We start from the raw sequence: 19927 nt of genomic DNA, 5'->3' as shown, positions 1-19927 counted from the left end.
TGGTCCTGTATTTGGCTCCATCCATCTTCCATTCAATTTTAACCATCTTCCCTGTCCCTGCTGAAGAAAAGCAGGCCCAAACCATGATGCTGCCACCACCATGTTTGACAGTGGGGATGGTGTGTTCAGGGTGATGAGCTGTGTTGCTTTTACGCCAAACATAACGTTTTGCATTGTTGCCAAAAAGTTCAATTTTGGTTTCATCTGACCAGAGCACCTTCTTCCACATGTTTGGTGTGTCTCCCAGGTGGCTTGTGGCAAACTTTAAACGACACTTTTTATGGATATCTTTAAGAAATGGCTTTCTTCTTGCCACTCTTCCATAAAGGCCAGATTTGTGCAATATACGACTGATTGTTGTCCTATGGACAGTCTCTCCCACCTCAGCTGTAGATCTCTGCAGTTCATCCAGAGTGATCATGGGCCTCTTGGCTGCATCTCTGTTCAGTCTTCTCCTTGTATGAGCTGAAAGTTTAGAGGGACGACCAGGTCTTGGTAGATTTGCAGTGGTCTGATACTCCTTCCATTTCAATATTATCGCTTGCACAGTGCTCCTTGGGATGTTTAAAGCTTGGGAAATCTTTTTGTATCCAAATCCGGCTTTAAACTTCTTCACAACAGTATCTCGGACCTGCCTGGTGTGTTCCTTGTTCTTCATGATGCTCTCTGCGCTTTTAACGGACCTCTGAGACTATCACAGTGCAGGTGCATTTATACGGAGACTTGATTACACACAGGTGGATTGTATTTATCATCATTCGTCATTTAGGTCAACATTGGATCATTCAGAGATCCTCACTGAACTTCTGGAGAGAGTTTGCGGCACTGAAAGTAAAGGGGCTGAATAATTTTGCACGCCCAATTTTTCAGTTTTTGATTTGTTAAAAAAGTTTGAAATATCCAATAAATGTCGTTCCACTTCATGATTGTGTCCCACTTGTTGTTGATTCTTCACAAAAAAAATACAGTTTTATATCTTTATGTTTGAAGCCTGAAATGTGGCAAAAGGTCGCAAAGTTCAAGGGGGCCGAATACTTTCGCAAGGCACTGTAGCTATGTCTAAACAAAAGACCAAGTGAAAGCTTTCTGTTAGCTAGCTGACGATCTGACAGTGATTACGGCTATGTATTGTATAATAAATGCTAAAATATTTGTATCTGGAATTTCAGCATCAGTAGAACACGCCCGACTCTCCTCCACCAGTCAAACAAGAAAAATGGTCTAATGCCTCCCATCAAAAGGGGGGGGGGGGCTACTGAGTGGCGCAGCGGTCTAGAAGGGTCACTGCAGTCCCTGGTTCAAATCCAGGCTGCATTACATCCGACTGTGATTGGGAGTTCCATAGGGCGGCGCACAATTGGCCCAGCCTCATCCAGGTTTGGCCGGGGTAGGCCGTCATTGCGAATAAGAATTTGTTTTTAACTTACTTGCCTAGTTAAATAAAAAGAGAGCTGGCCCAAGCAAACACAGGTTACAACTGAAGTATGAGGACTTGCAGCAAGTGGTGAACTTCAACAACTACGCAGAGGATAGTGCAATAGTATTACCAGGACGCCACCCAGGACACAAACACTTGGTGGAAAGCTGCCGCCATCCCATGTGACAAAAGCAGTATCAGTGTGGTGTCTCTACAAGGAATCGATGACAACACTTGGTAAGAAAAGCAGAACAACACGTTTTGATTATTTAATTGACCTCCAACATGATTGGCACTGAGATTGCTTGTGGAGGATAGTTCGGTGCTGGTGGAAAGCTATGGCTGGCAACAACACCTGACTCCGTACTTCAGACTGCTGCCACAGTTCAAGCAGTACCAGCACTTCAGCTGAATATCATTTTCATTGTACAAGGTTATTCTTCTTATCTAAATTTGGGAGGTGAATTGATGTTGTGCAACGTTGTAATGTCTTAATTTTTTGTTTGTTATTTCCTGTTTAACAACTGATGCTCTGGAGCTGTTGTCGCCAAGGAGCGTTCAGACTCAGGACCAGGTTTCAGCTGCTGCACAACGCTGACATCATTTCTCCCATAGATGGTCTGCCTGTAAAAGCACCACCTGGAATGGACACAGCTAGAAAAACGCAATCTTCTTGAGATCATCAGGAAGTTTTGCGAAAAAGAGGCTATGGACATCGCACCAAAGTCAAGGGCAGGACAGAAACAGGCTCTCCGAATACAGATTACCCATGTTCATGCGTGGTTTGGATGGACCAGTCATCAGCATTGTCTGCAGTGCCTTTATTCAAATGACTCTCTCCTAACACACAATTTTTTTTATGCCGCTGCTCACCCACATTGCCTCTGATTATATGCATATAACTTCCCCATCTAGCACTGATATTGTTCTTGTACATACTGTATATTTTATTTATATTGACACTATCTTTCTGATATTTCTACTATGCAAATAACCATTTCGCTGTACTGTTTACACCTTCTGTAGAGACCCATCCACTTAACCCCTCTAGGGTATGTGGGACGCTAGCGTCCCACCTGACCAACATCCAGTGAGATTGCAGAGCCCCAAATTCAAATACAGAAATACTAATGATAAAAATTCAGAAAGGATACAACTATTTTACATAGGTTTAAAGATGAACTTCTTGTGAATCCAACCACGGTGTCAGATTTAAAAAATGCTTTACGGCGAAAGCATACCTTACAATTATTTGAGAACATAGCCCAGCAGACAAATCATTACAAACAGTAACCAGTAGAAGAGTTACACAAGTCAGAAACAGAGATAAAATTAATCAATTACTTTTGATGATCTTAATATGACTGCACTCAGAAGACATTAATTTATTCAATAAATGTTCCTTTTGTTTGATAAAGTCTCTTTATATCCAAAAACGTCCATTTTGTTTGCGCGTTTTCTTCAGTAATCCACAGGCTCAAACACAGTCACAACAAGCAGACAAAGAATCCAAATTGTATCCGTAAAATTCATAGAAACATGTCAAACAATGTTTATATTCAATCTTCAGGTTGTTTTTAGCCTAAATAATCAATAATATTTCAACCGGACAATAACGTCGTCAATATAAAAAGATAAACAAGGCACTCTCTTGGTCGCGCGCATGAAAAAGCTCTGACCCGGCAGGGTCCACTCATTCCAACTGCTCTTACTCCCTCAGTTTTCAGAATACAAGCCTGAAACAATTTCTAAAGACTGTTGACATCTAGTGGAAGGCATATGAACTGCAATTTGAGTCCTAAGTCAATGGATACTGAAATGGCATTGAATAGAAAACTACAAACAAAAAACATTCCTACTTCCTGAATGGATTTCTCAGGTTTTTACCTGCCAAATCAGTTCTGTTATACTCACAGACATTATTTTAACAGTTTTGGAAACTTTAGTGTTTTCTATCCAAATCTACTAATTATATGCATATCCTATCTTCTGGGCCTGAGAAGAAGGCAGTTTAATTTGGGCATGCCTTTCATCCAAAATTCCAAATGCTGCCCCCTACCCTAGAGAAGTTAACAAGATGTAGCTGGGGCTTATAGCATTTCTTTCACATGACCCATCAATTTAGACAAGTGTGTCTGGATAAGCGTCATCTAATATTTGCAACATATTTTTTTATCTAGACACTTTGTTTACCTGGAATTTTTCCTTATTGTAGGCTACTACTTTTAGTCTTACTACAATACTCACTGTTAAGCACATGTGAATCCTTAAAGAGATGGGTGAGGCTTGCTTAACCTCTTCAGTCGACCCTCTACTTTTTTGAACATTCTGTTAAAAATCGCGCAACATTTCAGCGCCCTGCTACTCATGCCAGGAATATAGTATATGCATTTGCTTAGTCTGTGTGGATAGAAAACACTCAGACGTTTAAAAAACTGGTTAAATCACTGCTGTGGCTTTACCAGAACGGCATTTACATCGAAAAGCACAGGAAAAACTGATCACTGAAAATGGGGAAAATATATCCATGCGCTACTTGAACCCATTGATAAACGTGAACCACAATTAATTGACTGAGGTTGCAGTACCTACAGCTTCCACAGGGTGTCTAGAGTCTTGTCATTTCCCTTCGAGTTTTTTCTTGGTCAAACACATACAGGACACCGTATCTAATCCGGTCTAGGACCGGATATTTTCAAGTTGAGTTTCTAGCCGGACATTTTTCCAGACGGACAGCTAATGATCTTTACATCGCCTCCTGATGAATTTTATCGCTTATTAACGTTTACTAATACCTAAAGTTGCATTACAAACGTATTTCAAGTGTTTTGTGAAAGTTTATCGTCGACTTTTGAATTTTAAAAAATGACGTTACGTTTTGAAACAATGTTTTTTTCGTTTATCACACAGTCTACATATAACAATATCTAGGCTTTATATGGACCGATTTAATCGAAATAAAGACCCAAATAGTGTTTATGGGACATCTAGGAGTGCCAACAAAGAAGATGGTGAAAGGTAATGAATGTTTTCTATTTTATTGTGCGGTTTGTGTAACGCCGAAATGCTAATTATTTTGTTTACGTCCCCTGTGGGTCTTTTGGGGGTGTTGCATGCTATCAGATAATAGCTTCTCATGCTTTCACCGAAAAGCATTTTAAAAATCTGACTTGTTGCCTGGATTCACAACGAGTGTAGCTTTAATTCGATACCCTGCATGTGTATTTTAATGAACTTTTGAGTTTTAACTAATACTATTAGCATTTAGCGTAGCGCATTTGCATTTCCAGAGCTCTAGTTGGGACGCAAGCGTCCCGAGTAGAAGCAACAGGTTAAGAGGGTGAACAATGCTGAATTGGGTGTAGACAAAGAAGAGCTGTCCAGTAGGTACCAAAACATTCAAAGGCCATTTTCTCAAAATTGAGATTACAACAATGGGAAAGCAGAATTACTTTCCCATTGTTACTCAAAAATTCAGTGTATGATATACCATTTTGTAGCTGTGTCTCTGCTTTTTTCCAATGTAAAAAACACCATTTCAAATTTTGCTACATAAGACTGAATCACTGTGGTCGGTCACATATACAGAAGTGCACTACTTTTGACCAGAGCCGTAGTGCACTACATAGGGAATGGGGTGCCATTTGGGAGGCAGAGCTGGGCTTTTCGGAGTGCAAGCTTTTGAAAATAAAATGACACTGGGAATGGGTTTCCAACATTCCACTGTGTAGAGAAACACGGAAGTTGGGTGCAAGAGGCAACGGGGCCAGACGGTATAGTGTAATCAGAGCATGCGCAGAACAGATGGCAGGCATATTTAGTTATTTTCAACCACTCCTTGTCCCAGTCTGTAATCTCCATGTCTTAAACTGACCACCATCATTCCTGTTCCCATGAACACTAAGGCTTCCTGCCACAATGACTACCGCCCTGTAGCACTCACATCTGTAATCATGAAGTTCTTTGAAAGGCTGGTTATGCCACATCAACTTGAATATCCCAGACCCAATTCAATTTGCATACCGCCCCAACAGATTCATGAGACGACACAATCTCAATTGCAGTCCACACTGCCCTCAACCAACTAGATAAGAAGAATACCTGTGATAATGCTGTTCATTGACTACATATCAACATTAAACAATATTTTCCTCTCCAAGCTCGTCACAAAGCTTAGGACCCTGGGACTGAACCCCTCCCTATGTAACTGGATCCTGGACTTCCTGACGGGCCGACCCGAGGTGGTGAGGATAGGCAACATCCCCTATACCACACTGACCCTTAACACAGGGACCCTACAGGGGTGTGTGCTTAGTCTCCCTCCTGTACTCCCTGTTCACCCACGACTGATTGGCAAAATACGACTCCAACATCAAGTTTGCTGACGACGCAACAACGACTGATCATCGGCGATGATACTTCAGCCACAGGGAGGTGGTCAGTGTGGTGTTGGGACAACAACCACTCCCTCAACGTCAGTATGAACAGGGAGCTGGCAAGCACTCAATGCTACACTGGTTGAGGTCTCCCAGTATTATGACTGGTGCATCTGGGTGTTTTTGCTGGCAAGCATGATACTGGGAGACCTCAACCATGCTTGCCAGCAAAAACACCCAGACACACCAGTCATAATACTAGGAGACCTCAACCAGTGTAGCCTTGAGTGCTTGCCAGGCTTCTGCCAAATCGTTGAAGGCAACACCAGGATGAGGAATATTTTGGGCAAGTGCTATGTCAACATCAGACTCCTACACCACCCGTATTAAACCACCGATCTCCAACTCTGACCACAATGCTATCCAGATCACCCCTGTCTACAGGACAAAGCTAGAGAAGCAGACAAGTGAGAAAGACAGTCAGAGTGTGATGCTAGGTGCTTTTGCTGTTTTGTAACGAGGGAAATAGGTAACACAGTCAAACTCCCTTGGGAGATGATGATCTAAGAGTAAGGCACAGAACCTCCATCCATTTAGACAGCAGGTAGCCTAGTGGTTAGAGCGTTGGACTGGAAAGGTTGCAAGATCAAATCCATGAGCTGACAAGGTAAAAATCTGTCATTCTGTCCCTGATAAGAAAAAAATATTATTTTCAATGACGGCCTGGGAACAGTGGGTTAACTGCCTTGTTCAGGGGCAGAACGACAGATTTTTACCTTGTCAGCTCGGCATTCGATTTTGCAACCTTTTGGTTACAAGTGGAGCTGCAGTGGAGCAGGACGAGAGCTTCAAGTTCCTTGTTTTCCAAATCATTTAAAATGGTCCCCACACACAGTCGTGGAGGTGTGATAGCGCCTCTTCCCCCTCAGGAGGTTGAAAAGGTTTGGCATGGGCCCCTACATCCTAAAAAAATAATACAGCTGTACCACTAGGACTGGCTGCAACACTGCCTGGTATGGCAACAGCTCAGCCCTGGATCGCATGGCACTACAGAGGGTGGTGCGGACAGCCCTGTGATTAACTGTGGCTGAGCTCCCTTCTACCCAAGCCATAGACTTGTCTCAGATTCAACACAGCAAGCGGTACATCAAGTTTGACACCAACAGGCTCCTGAACAGCTTCTATCCCCAAGCCTAAATGAATTTATGAAATTGCTTCTTCCAATTATTGATAAGCATTCACCTGTTAAGAAACCAACTTAAAATTATTAAGGCTCCATGGATTACTGAGGAATTGAAACATTTTATGGTTGGAAGTGTGGCTAATAAGTCTGGCTGCACATCTGACAGGCTGTCTTACTGCAAATTGAGAATTTATGGGACTAAACTCAACAAAAAGAAAAAACTGTATATGAAGCCAAGTTCAATGATGGAAAGAATGATGGAAAAACAGAGCACTTGAAATTAAATTATGGGCAGAAAGAAAAATTCACCTCCATCTTTTCATCAAATCAGATGGCTGATTCATCACAAAACCATTTGATGTTGCCAATTATTTTAACGATTACTTAATTGGCAAATTTAGGCAAGAAATGCCAACAACGAACAGTGAGCCATTGTACTCATGCATAAAACATTTAAATAATGAAAGAAAAACATTAAGTTGTAATTTTGTTAGTGTGGGAGAGGTGGAAAAATAATTGTTATTGATCAATAATGACACCTGGCATTGACAACTTAGATGGAAAGCTACTGAGGATGGTAGCTGACTTTATAGCCACTCCTGTCATATCTTTAATCTTTGCCAAGAGGAAAGGCTTTGTCCTCAGGCCTGGAGGGAAGCCAAAGTCATTCCACTACCAAAGTTTTTTTTTGATACTACACAAAGCAAGTCCTGCAGGCTCTCCTTTTATCTTATCTTGATTATTGTCCAGTCATATGGTCAAGTGTTGCAAAGACAGACCTAGTTAGGCTGCAGCTGGTCCAGAACAGAGCGCACAACTTTCTCTTTATTGTCATCAGATGGCTAATATTAATACTATGCATGCCAGTCTCGCTTAGCTAAGTTGAGTAAAGACCACATTACTTCTTGTTTTTATAAGAAACATTCATTTCTTGGAAATTCCAAATTGTTTGCGTAGTCAACTGACACAGTACTGACACACACACATTTACCTACCAGACATGCCACCAGGGGTCTTTTCACAGTCACCAGGTCCAGAACAAATTCAAAGAAACATACAGTATTATACAGAGCCATGAGTGTATAGAACTCCCTTCGATCTCATATAGAGCAAGTGAACAGCAAACCAAATAAACCTAATAAAGCAACACCATGTGACCTACTGGTTGTGTGTATTTACTTATTTTATTTCAACTTTATTTAACCAGGTAGAAAAGTTGAGAACAAGTTCTCATTTGCAACTGCAACCTGGCCAAGATAAAGCACAGCAGTTCAACACATACAACAACACAGAGTTACACATGGAGTAAAACAAAACAGTCAATAACAATAGAAAAAAGAAAACAAAAAGTATATTTACAGTGTATGTACTGACATTTATGTGTAACTGATGCACGCTCACACGTTAATGTTTTTGAAATGTAAATGGTAAAGTCTTTTGTCTGTCTTTTTCATTATGTTTCGGACCCCAGTAACACAAGCTGTCGCCATTGCCATCGGCTAATGGGGATCCTAATAATCAAATCAAGTCTCCCAAATTGTGAGTGAGGTATTTCAGACATAATTATGCACCATAGCGGTATTTTAAATATTTGTGCAGAATTAAACCGATGTCGCCATCGGTTGATTGAACCTGCTGTCCAATCTAAAAATGAACCGAGTCATGTTTTGTAGCAATTATTGTGGCATGTGTGTTTTGCCGATTGCACCATCACGCTAGCAGCGAGTAGATATGATTGCCCTTGTTCATTAGGAACATCGTTAAGACAAGTCTAATGGCTCTATCTGCCATGACATTACAGGCTATCTGGGTTGACTCATTTTCCACGGCTTTGTAAAGACTACAGCCTGACGGGAGCCCTACTTCCTTGTCCAATTGTGTTCCACCCCTCAAAGTTAGGCTTTTCAAAACGCTGGCGGTACTAGTTTTTACAGGGTCACGGGAGCTATGTTACTGTGCAATGTCTGTCTGAGATTACTAAATAATTACAGTGGCTGCTTTTTCCAAGAAGAGTATACACTGAAGAAGAGTTGAGACAGTGAGAATAAGAATTGTGAGACCAGCAAGCAGCGGCCGCTACAACCGCCGCTCCTGAACCTGGGGAGCCACAGTCAGACGCCGACTGGTAGTGAGCACCTATGCATGCGGGTTCTGTACAGCCACGCCAACAGAAGAGGAATGTCTGTGCTGCAAGAAATTTGACAGAGGACTGTTCTTACTGGAGAAGGTCACTTCAGACCCCATGGATCATGTGTGTGTGACAGACCATCAAAGTTTATACGCACAGATAGAGGGGTGCTGGAGACATTCTTCAGAACCTCCAAGATCAAGTGGCGGCAGCCAACACAATCTGGGAGCAAGATGTCGATGTCCACGACAGGGCTGGTTTTCTTTTCGTAATCCGTGATTGTCTGTAGACCCTGCCACAAATGTCTTGTGTTTGAGCCGTTGAATTGCATCTCCACTTTGTCTCTATACTGACACATTGCTTGTTTGATTGCCTTGCGGAGGGAATAACTACACAGTTAGTATTCAGCCATGTTTCCGGTCGCCTTGCCATGAATGCGGTGGTACGTGCTTTCAGTTTTGCGCAAATGCTGCCATCAATCCACAGTCAGATTTGCCAAAAGAAGGGCGGGGGAGGGCCTTGTATGCATCGCTTTGGAAAAGTCGTAGTGCTGCTAAGTGCTGACATCCAATAGTTCTTCCCGGCTGTATGTAATAACACTTAAGGTTTTCTGGGCTAACAATGTATGAAACAATACATAAAAAAACATTGCACAGTTTCCTAAGGACTTGAAGCAAAGCTTTTTCAACTGGTGCTCAGGTTAAGCATTTACAGTGCCAGGGTGCCAAAGACTAATGTTTCAACACAGCCCAAAATCTCTAGTTCTTTGTTCAATAGACAAAAATCGTTAGTCTGTCAAATTCAAGAACAATGTTCTAGAATTTGTTGTAGCATATTGTAAAAACCTATATTAGAATGACCATCTCCAGTTAAAAGTAATTCTGTAAATTACCAATGTTCTCAATAAATTAGCTAAGATAATGTACCGTGCGCGCCTTCAGAAACTATTCACACCCTCACATGTTGTTGTGTTACAGCCTGCATTAAAAATGTAATCAAAGTGTAATCTTTTTTGAAACGTTGAAAGAGTCAATAAGTCTTCAACACCTTTCTTATGGAAAGCCTAAATAAGTTCAGGAGTAAAAATGTGCTTAGCAAGTCCCACAAGTGGTATGGACTCACTCTGTATGCAATAGTGTTAAACATGATTTTTGAATGACTACCTCATCTCTGTACACCACACATATCTGTAAGGTCCTTCAGTTGAGCAGTGAATTTCAAACACAGATTCAATCACAAAGACCAGGGAGGTTTTCCAACGCCTCGTAAAAAATGGTTTCTACTGGTAGATTGGCAAAAAAAAGCAGAAATTGAGTATCCCTTTGAGTTTGGTGAAGTAATTATTTACACTTTGGATGGTGTATCAAGACAATACAAAGATACAGGCATCCTTCCAAAATCAGTTGCCGGAGAGGAAGGAAACCGCTCTGGGATTTCACCATGAGGCCAATGGTGACTTTAAAACAGTCAGAGTTTAATGGCTATGATAGGAGAAAACTGAGGATGGATCAATTTAATCAATTTTGAATTCAGGCCTTAACACAACAAAATGTGGAATAAGTCAAGTGGTATGAATACTTTTTGAAGGCACTAACATCTAGGGTCTTTTGCCATTTTAAATTTTTTTAAGCTTGATAACATATTTTTAACCTTTCAAAATCCATTTGTTAAGGTGATTCATGTAGTAGTTAAAAACATGTTTTTGAATGGTTTACATGTAGATGTTTGGTGTTGTAAGGCCATTTTTGCTACTTTATGCAGGTTTACTTATGGAATATAATGGTACATTGATAAATACTGGTCCATTAGTCACAAATACACAAGATTTGTATTGTATATGGCAACAAATTCAACAGTAATATCACCATTCCAAAATCGGATTCAGTATCGGCGGCCATATTGGAGAATGTAAAAAGCAAAATGAGTGCGTGCCAGTTTTGGGCACCTCTTCTAATATCAATTAATACATTACAAAGAGAAGCACTACAAAATGTGATGCTTTAATACACTACGTAACAGTTTCATCACTTTTTGACACTAAGGCCCCAGAATACAGTTTGACCAAATCATGGTTTTAGTAGCCAAAAATATTTTGAAGTTTGGAGTGAGATTAGCTTGTAGAATGTGCAGCTCGTATCTATGCAAACAATACAAACTTTACTCGCACAGCCAAGTCACACGGTTAATAAAATGTGAATAAATGGTCGCAGTCTGGAGCCCTGGGTATCCATATATTCATATGCTAGTACTGCTTTGCGATACCAATAACTTTCTCAGTTGTCATGGTGTGGTCTTGTAGAGCAACACTTGAGGAATGAACTAACTAACCAGGTAAGATTGTTGTTATTGTCGTAGAATTTTACATCTGGGAAAAATGTATTTAACTTTACAGCCTCTCACTACGGAGACCTCAGCTAGAGCAACACAACCATAACCTGGCTGAAACGATACCATGTACGGAAGAGGAACATTGAAGGTGTGGTGAGATGGATTGGCGAAGAGGGGCACGGTAACAGCTGCGGGTGTGGACAAACCACATTGTCTCCTTTCACAAAGCTGTGTTAAGGTAACCTGAACCTCGGTAATGACTATTCCACTGCTCACTGCTGAGAATCATACTTTCTATTTAGGTGTAATACCCCCCCCACCCCGCCCAAACACTTAGGCCACATTGCCAAGGGTGTTCTCTCTTATCTGGGAGAGAGTGTCACATCACACATTACTTAGAGAGTTAGAAACAGACACCCTTACCTTTCTTAACCTTCTTCTGCAGCTTGATTGTATCTGAGGATTTCTTCTTTATGTCTGCTCTGGCCTTCTTGTATTCTGCATTGGGAAGCAATGAGGAGATTATGTCTCAGTGAACTGAGTCGGATAACTCAGACTTGTCATAATTGTATGTATGTATGCCTATTTGTGTATGTACGGTCTCCTACCTTTGGCATGGTCCTTGTCCAACTGACTGGCCACCTTCTTCCACTCCTCAATCTTCAGCTCCAGGGGGTTGATCAGGGTATCTGTTAGTGCCCTACAGTGGAAGCCAATAGACCAGCCGTTACATTATAGTGAAAAATACAGTGGTTCACCTGGAATCTTCTACAGACTGGTTGATACGATTCAACTTCATCAAATTCTGAATTATCAATGGAAACAAAGCGGAGCTTTTTTCAGGTCGATGACCGATCCGTCTACGTAATTGTTATTGATAGGCGGGTGGTCATAAACTAGATAAACCAGGTCATCAAAATTAAACACCATAGCTTGGGAAGCAAAGCAATTAGACTGAGCATAGTCTCAGGTAGGCGGTGAACTCCTATCTTCACATTCCCGACATAGCTCCATGTCATGATGCCTGAGCTGATCAGCCATGACAGGTTAGCACACAATGTGTTTAAACTTGTGAGATGGCACTGTTAACACTTTCATATCACTGCGTCCAACACACAGGGTGAAAACTAGGCCAAGCTGATGACGATAAGAAATCTTAGTAATAAATCTTATAGGTTAAATCAGAAGTCTGTTCGTTTTCCTTCCCTCTACTGTCTAACGGCCTATTCAGAGCTGAGCCCCTATCTGGGTTGGGCCTATGTACAGTAAGGTCAATGGGATCATTGGGATTTTGGTGTCAGTCCTTGTTAATTTCAACTGAGGCTGGGCGGTCAATGAGTTGACATTGTGTAATCCATTCAAATAAAGACAATGAACCATGTCTGATGGAAATTAGAGGGAGAAATAAGAACATATGGAACGAGACACTGCCAGGACTTACACCAAAACCTAAATCTGCAACAGTGTTCAAAACTTTCACTTCAGGTGTAGTGAGCCTTGTTAAAATAAAAAATAAAAATGAAGAGTGAAAAAGAAAAGCTAGCAAATTATCCTAAAGTAGCAGCTCAGAAGAGGGGGAAAGTAGGCTGCAGCCTGGGCTAGCGTATAGGCACACCCTTTTGACAGTACCATCTTGACCCGAACCATACTCTGCTGGCTCTGATATTTTATTTTCACATTGTCAATTCTGGGCATGGTTCCAGCAACTATGGTTAATGTGTAACCAGGCCAGCTCAGCAGAGCTTGGCCCGGCTTAGTACCGTGCAAACGGTACCAGAGCAACAATCCAATCTCTCATCCATCCACAGCCGAAGTACCATTATAGCCATGTCTCAGGCTTCGAGAGAGCACTGGCTGGAGTACAATCAATTCTCAGGGTGATTTAGAGCTGGAAAAAATGTTAATTTGTCTGTCACATCAGTGCACTGAGAGCAACAGAAGGGACCCTAAGCAGAGCCTGAATGGATTTGCTGGGGCTGAAGTATGTAGGGGAAATTGGGTTCAGGATAGAAGGGGAGCATGAGACGAGCCTGCTGTTATCCACTTGGGCTTTAATTGCAGAGTTAGCCAGGGTTATAATCCTAGAAAGGGACAGCGCGCTGTGGTTTCTGGAGGAATGCCCAATATAGTGCCTTCAGAAAGTATTCACACTCCCTGATTTTTTCAATTTAATGTGTTACAGCCAGAGTTTAAAATTGATTTAAATGAGATGTCGTCACTGGCCCTCACACACACACACTATCTTCATATGTTCAAAGCGGAATTGTGTAGTTTTTTTATTAAATGTTTTGAGTCAATAAGTATTGAACCCCTTTCTTATGGCAAGCCTAAATAAGTTCAGGAGTAAAAATCTGCAATAGTGTTTAACATAACTTTTGAATGACTACCTCATCTCTGTACCCCACACATGTAAAGCCCTTCAGTTGAGCAGTGAATTTCTAACACAGATTCAACCACAAAGACCAGGGAGTTTTTCCCAATGCCTCGCAAAGAAGGGCATCCATTGGTAGATAAAAAAATATATAAAAAGTACACATAAATAAAAAGCAGGCATTAAATATCTCTGAGCACAGTGAAGTTAATTACACTGGATGGTATGCATCAATACACCCAGTTACTACAAAGATACAGGCGTCCTTCCTAACTCAGTTGCCAGAGGAAGTGCTTTATTCGCCTGACATTTTAGATGTCCAAGAGAGAATTACATGGCTAAGTTGAGAGACAAGGAAGCCCAGCTAGCTTAGCTAGGCTAGCTAGCCTATAGCCTCAAACGGAGGATGCTAACAAACATTTTCAACGCTGCAGGAGTTGTGTTCATTTTGCTTTATTCAGGGACAATGTGGAAAGCCTGAACTTTCAATGTAGCAACTGTTTGCTTTCAGAGGACTATAGGGGCGAAGTAGCTACTCTTAGCAAAAAAGTAGCGAACTTACACAAGTTACTGGGAATTTACGCCCGCCTACTTTTTCCTTTCTCTTCTACCCCAGTAGCCAGACGCCGCTCTGGCCTGATGGAAGTGTCACCACCGTGCCTCTGCAGGGATCCCTCCCTTCCTTGAAGAATGGAGTTAATAGGATGCTCCTGTCCTGGATGACTTGGTCGAAGTTCCTGCTCTCGGTCCTACAAACTAGCCAGAGATATGTCTCTCGCCATGGACGTCGAACACAGCTGGGGCCTCCTCGGTGAAGGTAAGCCCGGACACAGATGAGAAACAGCTTCACCGCACTGGATCCAGAGGTTCCGGAGCCTTCTTCCCTGGGGGCTTTCGATTTGAGATCGGATCCAGGGGTACCTGCACTTTTGTCCTCTATTCTGTCTCCATCTCTGGTGGCTTCTACCTCGGGATCTCAGATCTTCAGAGCTCACCCCCTCATTAGGACAGTGAGGCTGTCTTAAGACTCCGGCACATTCCTCATCCACAATGGATACTAGAGCTGTCTCAGGTCCATTGGGCCCCACCGCCCTTCAGTCATCAAGGGGTTTATGAAACCCCTGGAGGCGAAAGAACGGCGGGACTTCCTCAGCAATTGCACCAGCAGCTCTAGGGTAAGAAACATCTTGATTCCCGGGGCAAAAACCCTGTGCTATCCTAGAGCAAGACTACAAGACATTACAGGGATGCTTCCGACTGTTCTGTGACAGCTGCCGGGAGCTGACGCTGTCGTAGTCCATGTGGGGTCAAACAACATTAAGAGGGCTAGCTCGGAACAACTCTGAAAAGATTCCAGAAAGTGGCCAATTATTTCAGGTCCGGTACCATCGTTGGGCCGCAGGTGTGAAGGATTCAGCAGGCTACTGGCATTTTACACCTGACTAAAATATTACTGTAGCACTTTTTGAATAACTTCTATGGGAAACTTTGACACCTTCTGGAAACAGAAAATGCTCTACAGGAATAACGGAGTATTTCAAAATAATCTTGGCTCCTGAATTAGATAGCCCAGTTTAGATAATCCCTACCATTGTGTCACTGCATTGTCATACTGCTGTAGCAAATGTATATTATCCCATGGGCGTTGGCAGTCACAATGTAAGTAACCTAATTTATGTCCCTCTAACTCCCCTGAATGCCTTTGTCATTCCTACAGCTATTGTATACAACAAGCATGTGCCTATGAACCAGATTTATACTGTTAGCACTGAGGTGGTGTGCCCTAGTAGAAAGTCCACTGTGTGCAGCTATCGCTGCACTATCAACTCAAAAATAAATAACAAATATATAAACATAACACTGTCATGTCTTCTTCTGATAAGCTTCCCAGTAAGGCAATAAAAACAATCAAGCATTGCAGAAAAGTGCAAAAAATAGCCCACATTGAACAAGATGCATGAAATCAATAACTTGCTAGTAACAGATGACATTCATATTCTGGCTCTCTCCAAAACTCACTTAGATAATACAGTGGTAGCAATAGATGGTTATAACATCTACAGAAAGCGGTGTTGCGATCTATATTCAGAGCCACATTCCTGTTAAGCTTAGAGAGGATATGTTAAATAGTGTTGAAGTAATTTGGCTACAGGTTCACCTGCCTCACCTAAAGCCCATTCTGTCTGGGAAGCTGCTATAGACCAAGTGCTAACAGTCAGAATCTGTACAATGTGTGAGAAATGCATTATAATGTATGCGATATCAACAGAGGGGAATATTTTCGGGGTGACCTTAATATTGACTTGCTTTCCTCAAGCTGCCCACTCAAGAAAAAGCTTCAAAATGTAACCAGTGCCTGCAACCTGGTTCAGGTTATCAGTCAACCGACCAGGGTATTTACAAACAGCACATGACTGAAATGTATTGATCACATCTTTACTAATGCTGCAGAAATCTGTTGTAAAGCAGTATCCAAATCCATAGTATGCAGTGATCACAATATAATAGCCATATCTAGGAAAACCAAAGTTCCAAAGGCTGGGCCTAATATAAGGTATAAGAGGTCATGCAAAAGGTTTTGTAGCGATTCTTATGTTGATGATGTAAAGATTATTTGCTGGTCTGTTGTATGTAATGAGGAGCAACTAGACACTGCACTTAACATTAATGAAACTGCTTATTTCCATGGATTGATGTAGAATTTAAAAAGTGGTATGGTTTTGAGAGGAACAGTAAATAAGTCTGGCTACACAACCGATTTGCATACGTACTTAAAATTGAGAAATCCTGTGACGAAACTGAATAAAAACAAGAAGAAACTAAACCATAAACAAAGATAAATGACACAGACTGATAGTAAAAAGCATTAGAGCACCTTAAATGAAATTTTGGGCAAAAAGGCAAACTCAACTCAATCATTCATTGAATCATTGCTCATTCATCATCATAAAATCCACAGATTTTTAACACATTTAAATTGGAAAGGTCAGCAAATTTAGGCATGACATGCTAGCAACAAACGCTGACACTACACATCCACGTACAACTGACCAAATTATGAAAGACTAGCATTGTAATTTTGAATTCTGAAAAGTGATTGTGAAAGAGGTGAAATAATTGACACTCACCACCTGGATTTGGTCTTATGTAGCAAAATGTGAAATTGTGTTTTTTTAAATTTTTACATTGGATAAAAGTAGAGACTCAGAGACACAAAATGGTATATCAGACACTGCATTTTTGAGGAACAATGGGAAAGTAATTATTTGAAAGTCGATAAACTTGTAACCTCACTTTTGAGAAAATGGCCTTTTGAATGTTTTGGTACCTACTGGAGAGCTCTTCTTTGTCTACACCCATTCAGCATCGTTCACACCCTCACCCTAAGCTTTAGCCCCAACCATCTTGTTTAGGTATCAAAGTGCACTTAACGCTCTGGCCGATGATTTGTTTACCTCTGGATAGCATGAAAACAGCCTACCCAGCTCTGTTGGCAACAATTTCATTACGCTTTTTTGTAGACTTTTACGGACACCGGCCATACTCAACAGGTATTGTACACAGGTCACATAATATTAGCTAACAAGCCAGCCAGCTAACATTAGCTAGTTAAACAACGAACAGAGCCAACAATGACAGTGCTGGGAACTAACCAACCAGATTCAATGTTAGCTAGCTAACATTAGGCTCTAACTAGAAAAGCTAGCTAACAGTACAAGCCAACTTAAGGCATATAGCTTGCTAGCTAGGTAAACAATGAACCTAGCTAGGTAAACAACATTTAAGATCACATACACACACACGTCACCTAACGTTAGCTAACGAATGGCTCTGGGAAAAGAATAACATCAGCTAGCTCGCTAACAGTACATGTTAGCTTGAAATGAAACCACTTTGTCAAAATAGAAATGTGTAGTATCTGAAAATGTAGCTAGCTAACGCTGGACTATCATCATGTATGATGGACACGTCTCCATATCAGGAATGCCATACCACGGTTGCCCTTAGTTTGAAGATGTAATCCGGAGACAGGTGTTTTCTCCATCTCTTTAGCTATCATACTCTAAACCCACTGATTTCAAAACTTGCTCCTCCAGAAAGTGGAGAGCAACACTTACGCAGCTCCACTACACAATGCATTAAAAAAAAGCTGTGTTCGACAAGATTACCAACACAGACTGACCTGGCAAATAGACATAAGCCTTCAACATGTTAGACCCATCCGAACTCCTCTCTCGGCATGTCCAAACCACTCATTATCTCAGCCAATCATGGCTATAGGGAAGGTTGCTCCCTTTTTCTGTTGCTTAACCAACAAGACTTGTAATTTAACAATTTTATTCGTATTTACAGATGGCATACAAGTTTGTTAATAAGGCACATGAAACTTCACATGGTCGAGAAGGCATTTCAGCCAACAAAAGAAAACGCATTTTGATAAAAAAAAAAAATGTTTTATGCTCAAACGGCTCTCCTGTGAAGTTATGACTTAAGCCTAGTTTCCTAAAATCGGGTCACAATTATTGTTGTATATCAACAATGACAAGTCACCAGGGTCTGACAACTTGGATGGAAAATTACTGAGGATAACAGCAGACAATATTGCCACTCCTATTTGCCATATCTTCCATCTAAGCCTACAAGAAAGTGGGTGCCCTCAGGCCTGGAGGAAGCAAAAGTCCTTCCGCTACCCAATAATAGTAAAGTCCCCTTTACTGGCATAAATAGCCAACCAAAGTAAACAAACTGACAGACTTTCAGCACGCTTATAGGGAAGGACAATCAACATGGACGGACGGCCCTTACAGAAATTATAAATTGATGATAAAAAGATTGTGGGATCTCTTAAACTTCAGTGTGGCTTTTGACATTATCGACCAAAGTCTGCTCCTGGAAAAACATATGTTATGGCTTTACACCCCCTGCTATATTGTGGATAAGGAGTTGCCGGTCTAACAGAACACAAAGGGGGTTCTTTAATGGAAGCCTCTCAAACATAATCCAGGTAAAAATCAGGAATTCCCCAGAGCAGCTTTCTAGGCCCCTTACTTTTTTCAATCTTTAGTAACGACATGCCTTTGAATAAAAGGCCGTGTGTATGTATGTGGATGACCCAACACTTTATAAGTCAGCTACTACAGCGAGTGAAATTACTGCAACACTTAAAGAACTGCAGTCAGTTTCAGAATGGAAGGCAAGAAATTAGTTAGTCCTAAATATTTAAATTAAAAGCATCGTATTTGGGACAAACCATTCACTAAACCCTAAACCTCAACCAACTCTTGTAATGAATAATGTGGACATGGCAAGTTGAGGTGACTAAACTGCTTGGAGTTACCCTGGATCGTAAACTGTCATGGTCAAAACATGTTGATGCAACACTAGCTAAGATAGGAAGAAGTCTGTCCATAATAAAGTGCTACTCTGCTTTTTTAACAACACTATCAACACGGCAGGTCCTAGAGGCCCTAATTTTGTCGCACCTGGACTTCTGTCCAGTCGTGTGATCATGTGCCACAAAGAGGGACTTAGGTCAGGGCAGCACAGCTGGCCCTTAAATGTACACAGAGATCTAACAATGATATGCATTTTAATTTCTCATGGCTCAAAGTGGAGAAGAGATTGACTTCATCATTACTTGTTTTTGTAAGACGTATTGACATGCTGAACGCACCGAACTGGCTGTTTAAACTACTAGCACAAAGCTCAAACACCCATGAATACCCCACAAGACATGCCACCAGAGGTCTCTTCCCCAAGTCCAGAACAAACTATGGGAGGTGCATATTACTACATAGAGCCATGACTACATGGAACTCTATTCCACACCAGGTATCTGATGCAAGCAGTAGAATCAGTACAACAAATAAAAAAAGACACCTTATGGAACAGCGGGATTGTGGCGACACACAGGCACACGCACTCTACACATGGATTTTGTAATGTAGATATGTGATAGTAGTGTAGTGGTCTCGAGGGTGTATTGTGAACAGTGTTATGAAAAGTAATGCAAGATTTGTTATTGTATAGAACTGCCTTAATGTGCTGGACCCCAGGAAGAGTAGTCGCTGCCTTGGCAGCAGCTAAATGGGAATAGTAAATAAATACAAAAAACACTCAGGGA

The 19927-nt window shown here is 41.4% G+C and overlaps 1 protein-coding gene across 3 annotated transcripts in view; it reads right to left on the bottom strand.

Annotated features, from left to right (window-relative positions):
• Positions 1 to 19927, bottom strand: part of LOC115134976 (protein MTSS 2-like) — a 117131-nt gene that overhangs the window by 31492 nt on the left and 65712 nt on the right. For all 3 annotated transcript variants that reach the window (XM_029669117.2, XM_029669152.2, XM_029669142.2), the window contains exons 5-6: positions 12041 to 12132; positions 11856 to 11930 (exon numbers count right to left, since the gene is read on the bottom strand). In XM_029669117.2, the coding sequence (XP_029524977.1) occupies positions 11856 to 11930; positions 12041 to 12132 (167 nt within the window). The remainder of the gene's footprint in view (positions 1 to 11855; positions 11931 to 12040; positions 12133 to 19927) is intronic.

Source organism: Oncorhynchus nerka, linkage group LG2, assembly GCF_034236695.1.
Source record: "Oncorhynchus nerka isolate Pitt River linkage group LG2, Oner_Uvic_2.0, whole genome shotgun sequence".
NCBI classification, from domain to species: domain Eukaryota; kingdom Metazoa; phylum Chordata; class Actinopteri; order Salmoniformes; family Salmonidae; genus Oncorhynchus; species Oncorhynchus nerka.
Note: the sequence above shows the minus strand (reverse complement) of the source record. Positions and strands in the feature narration are given on the sequence as shown.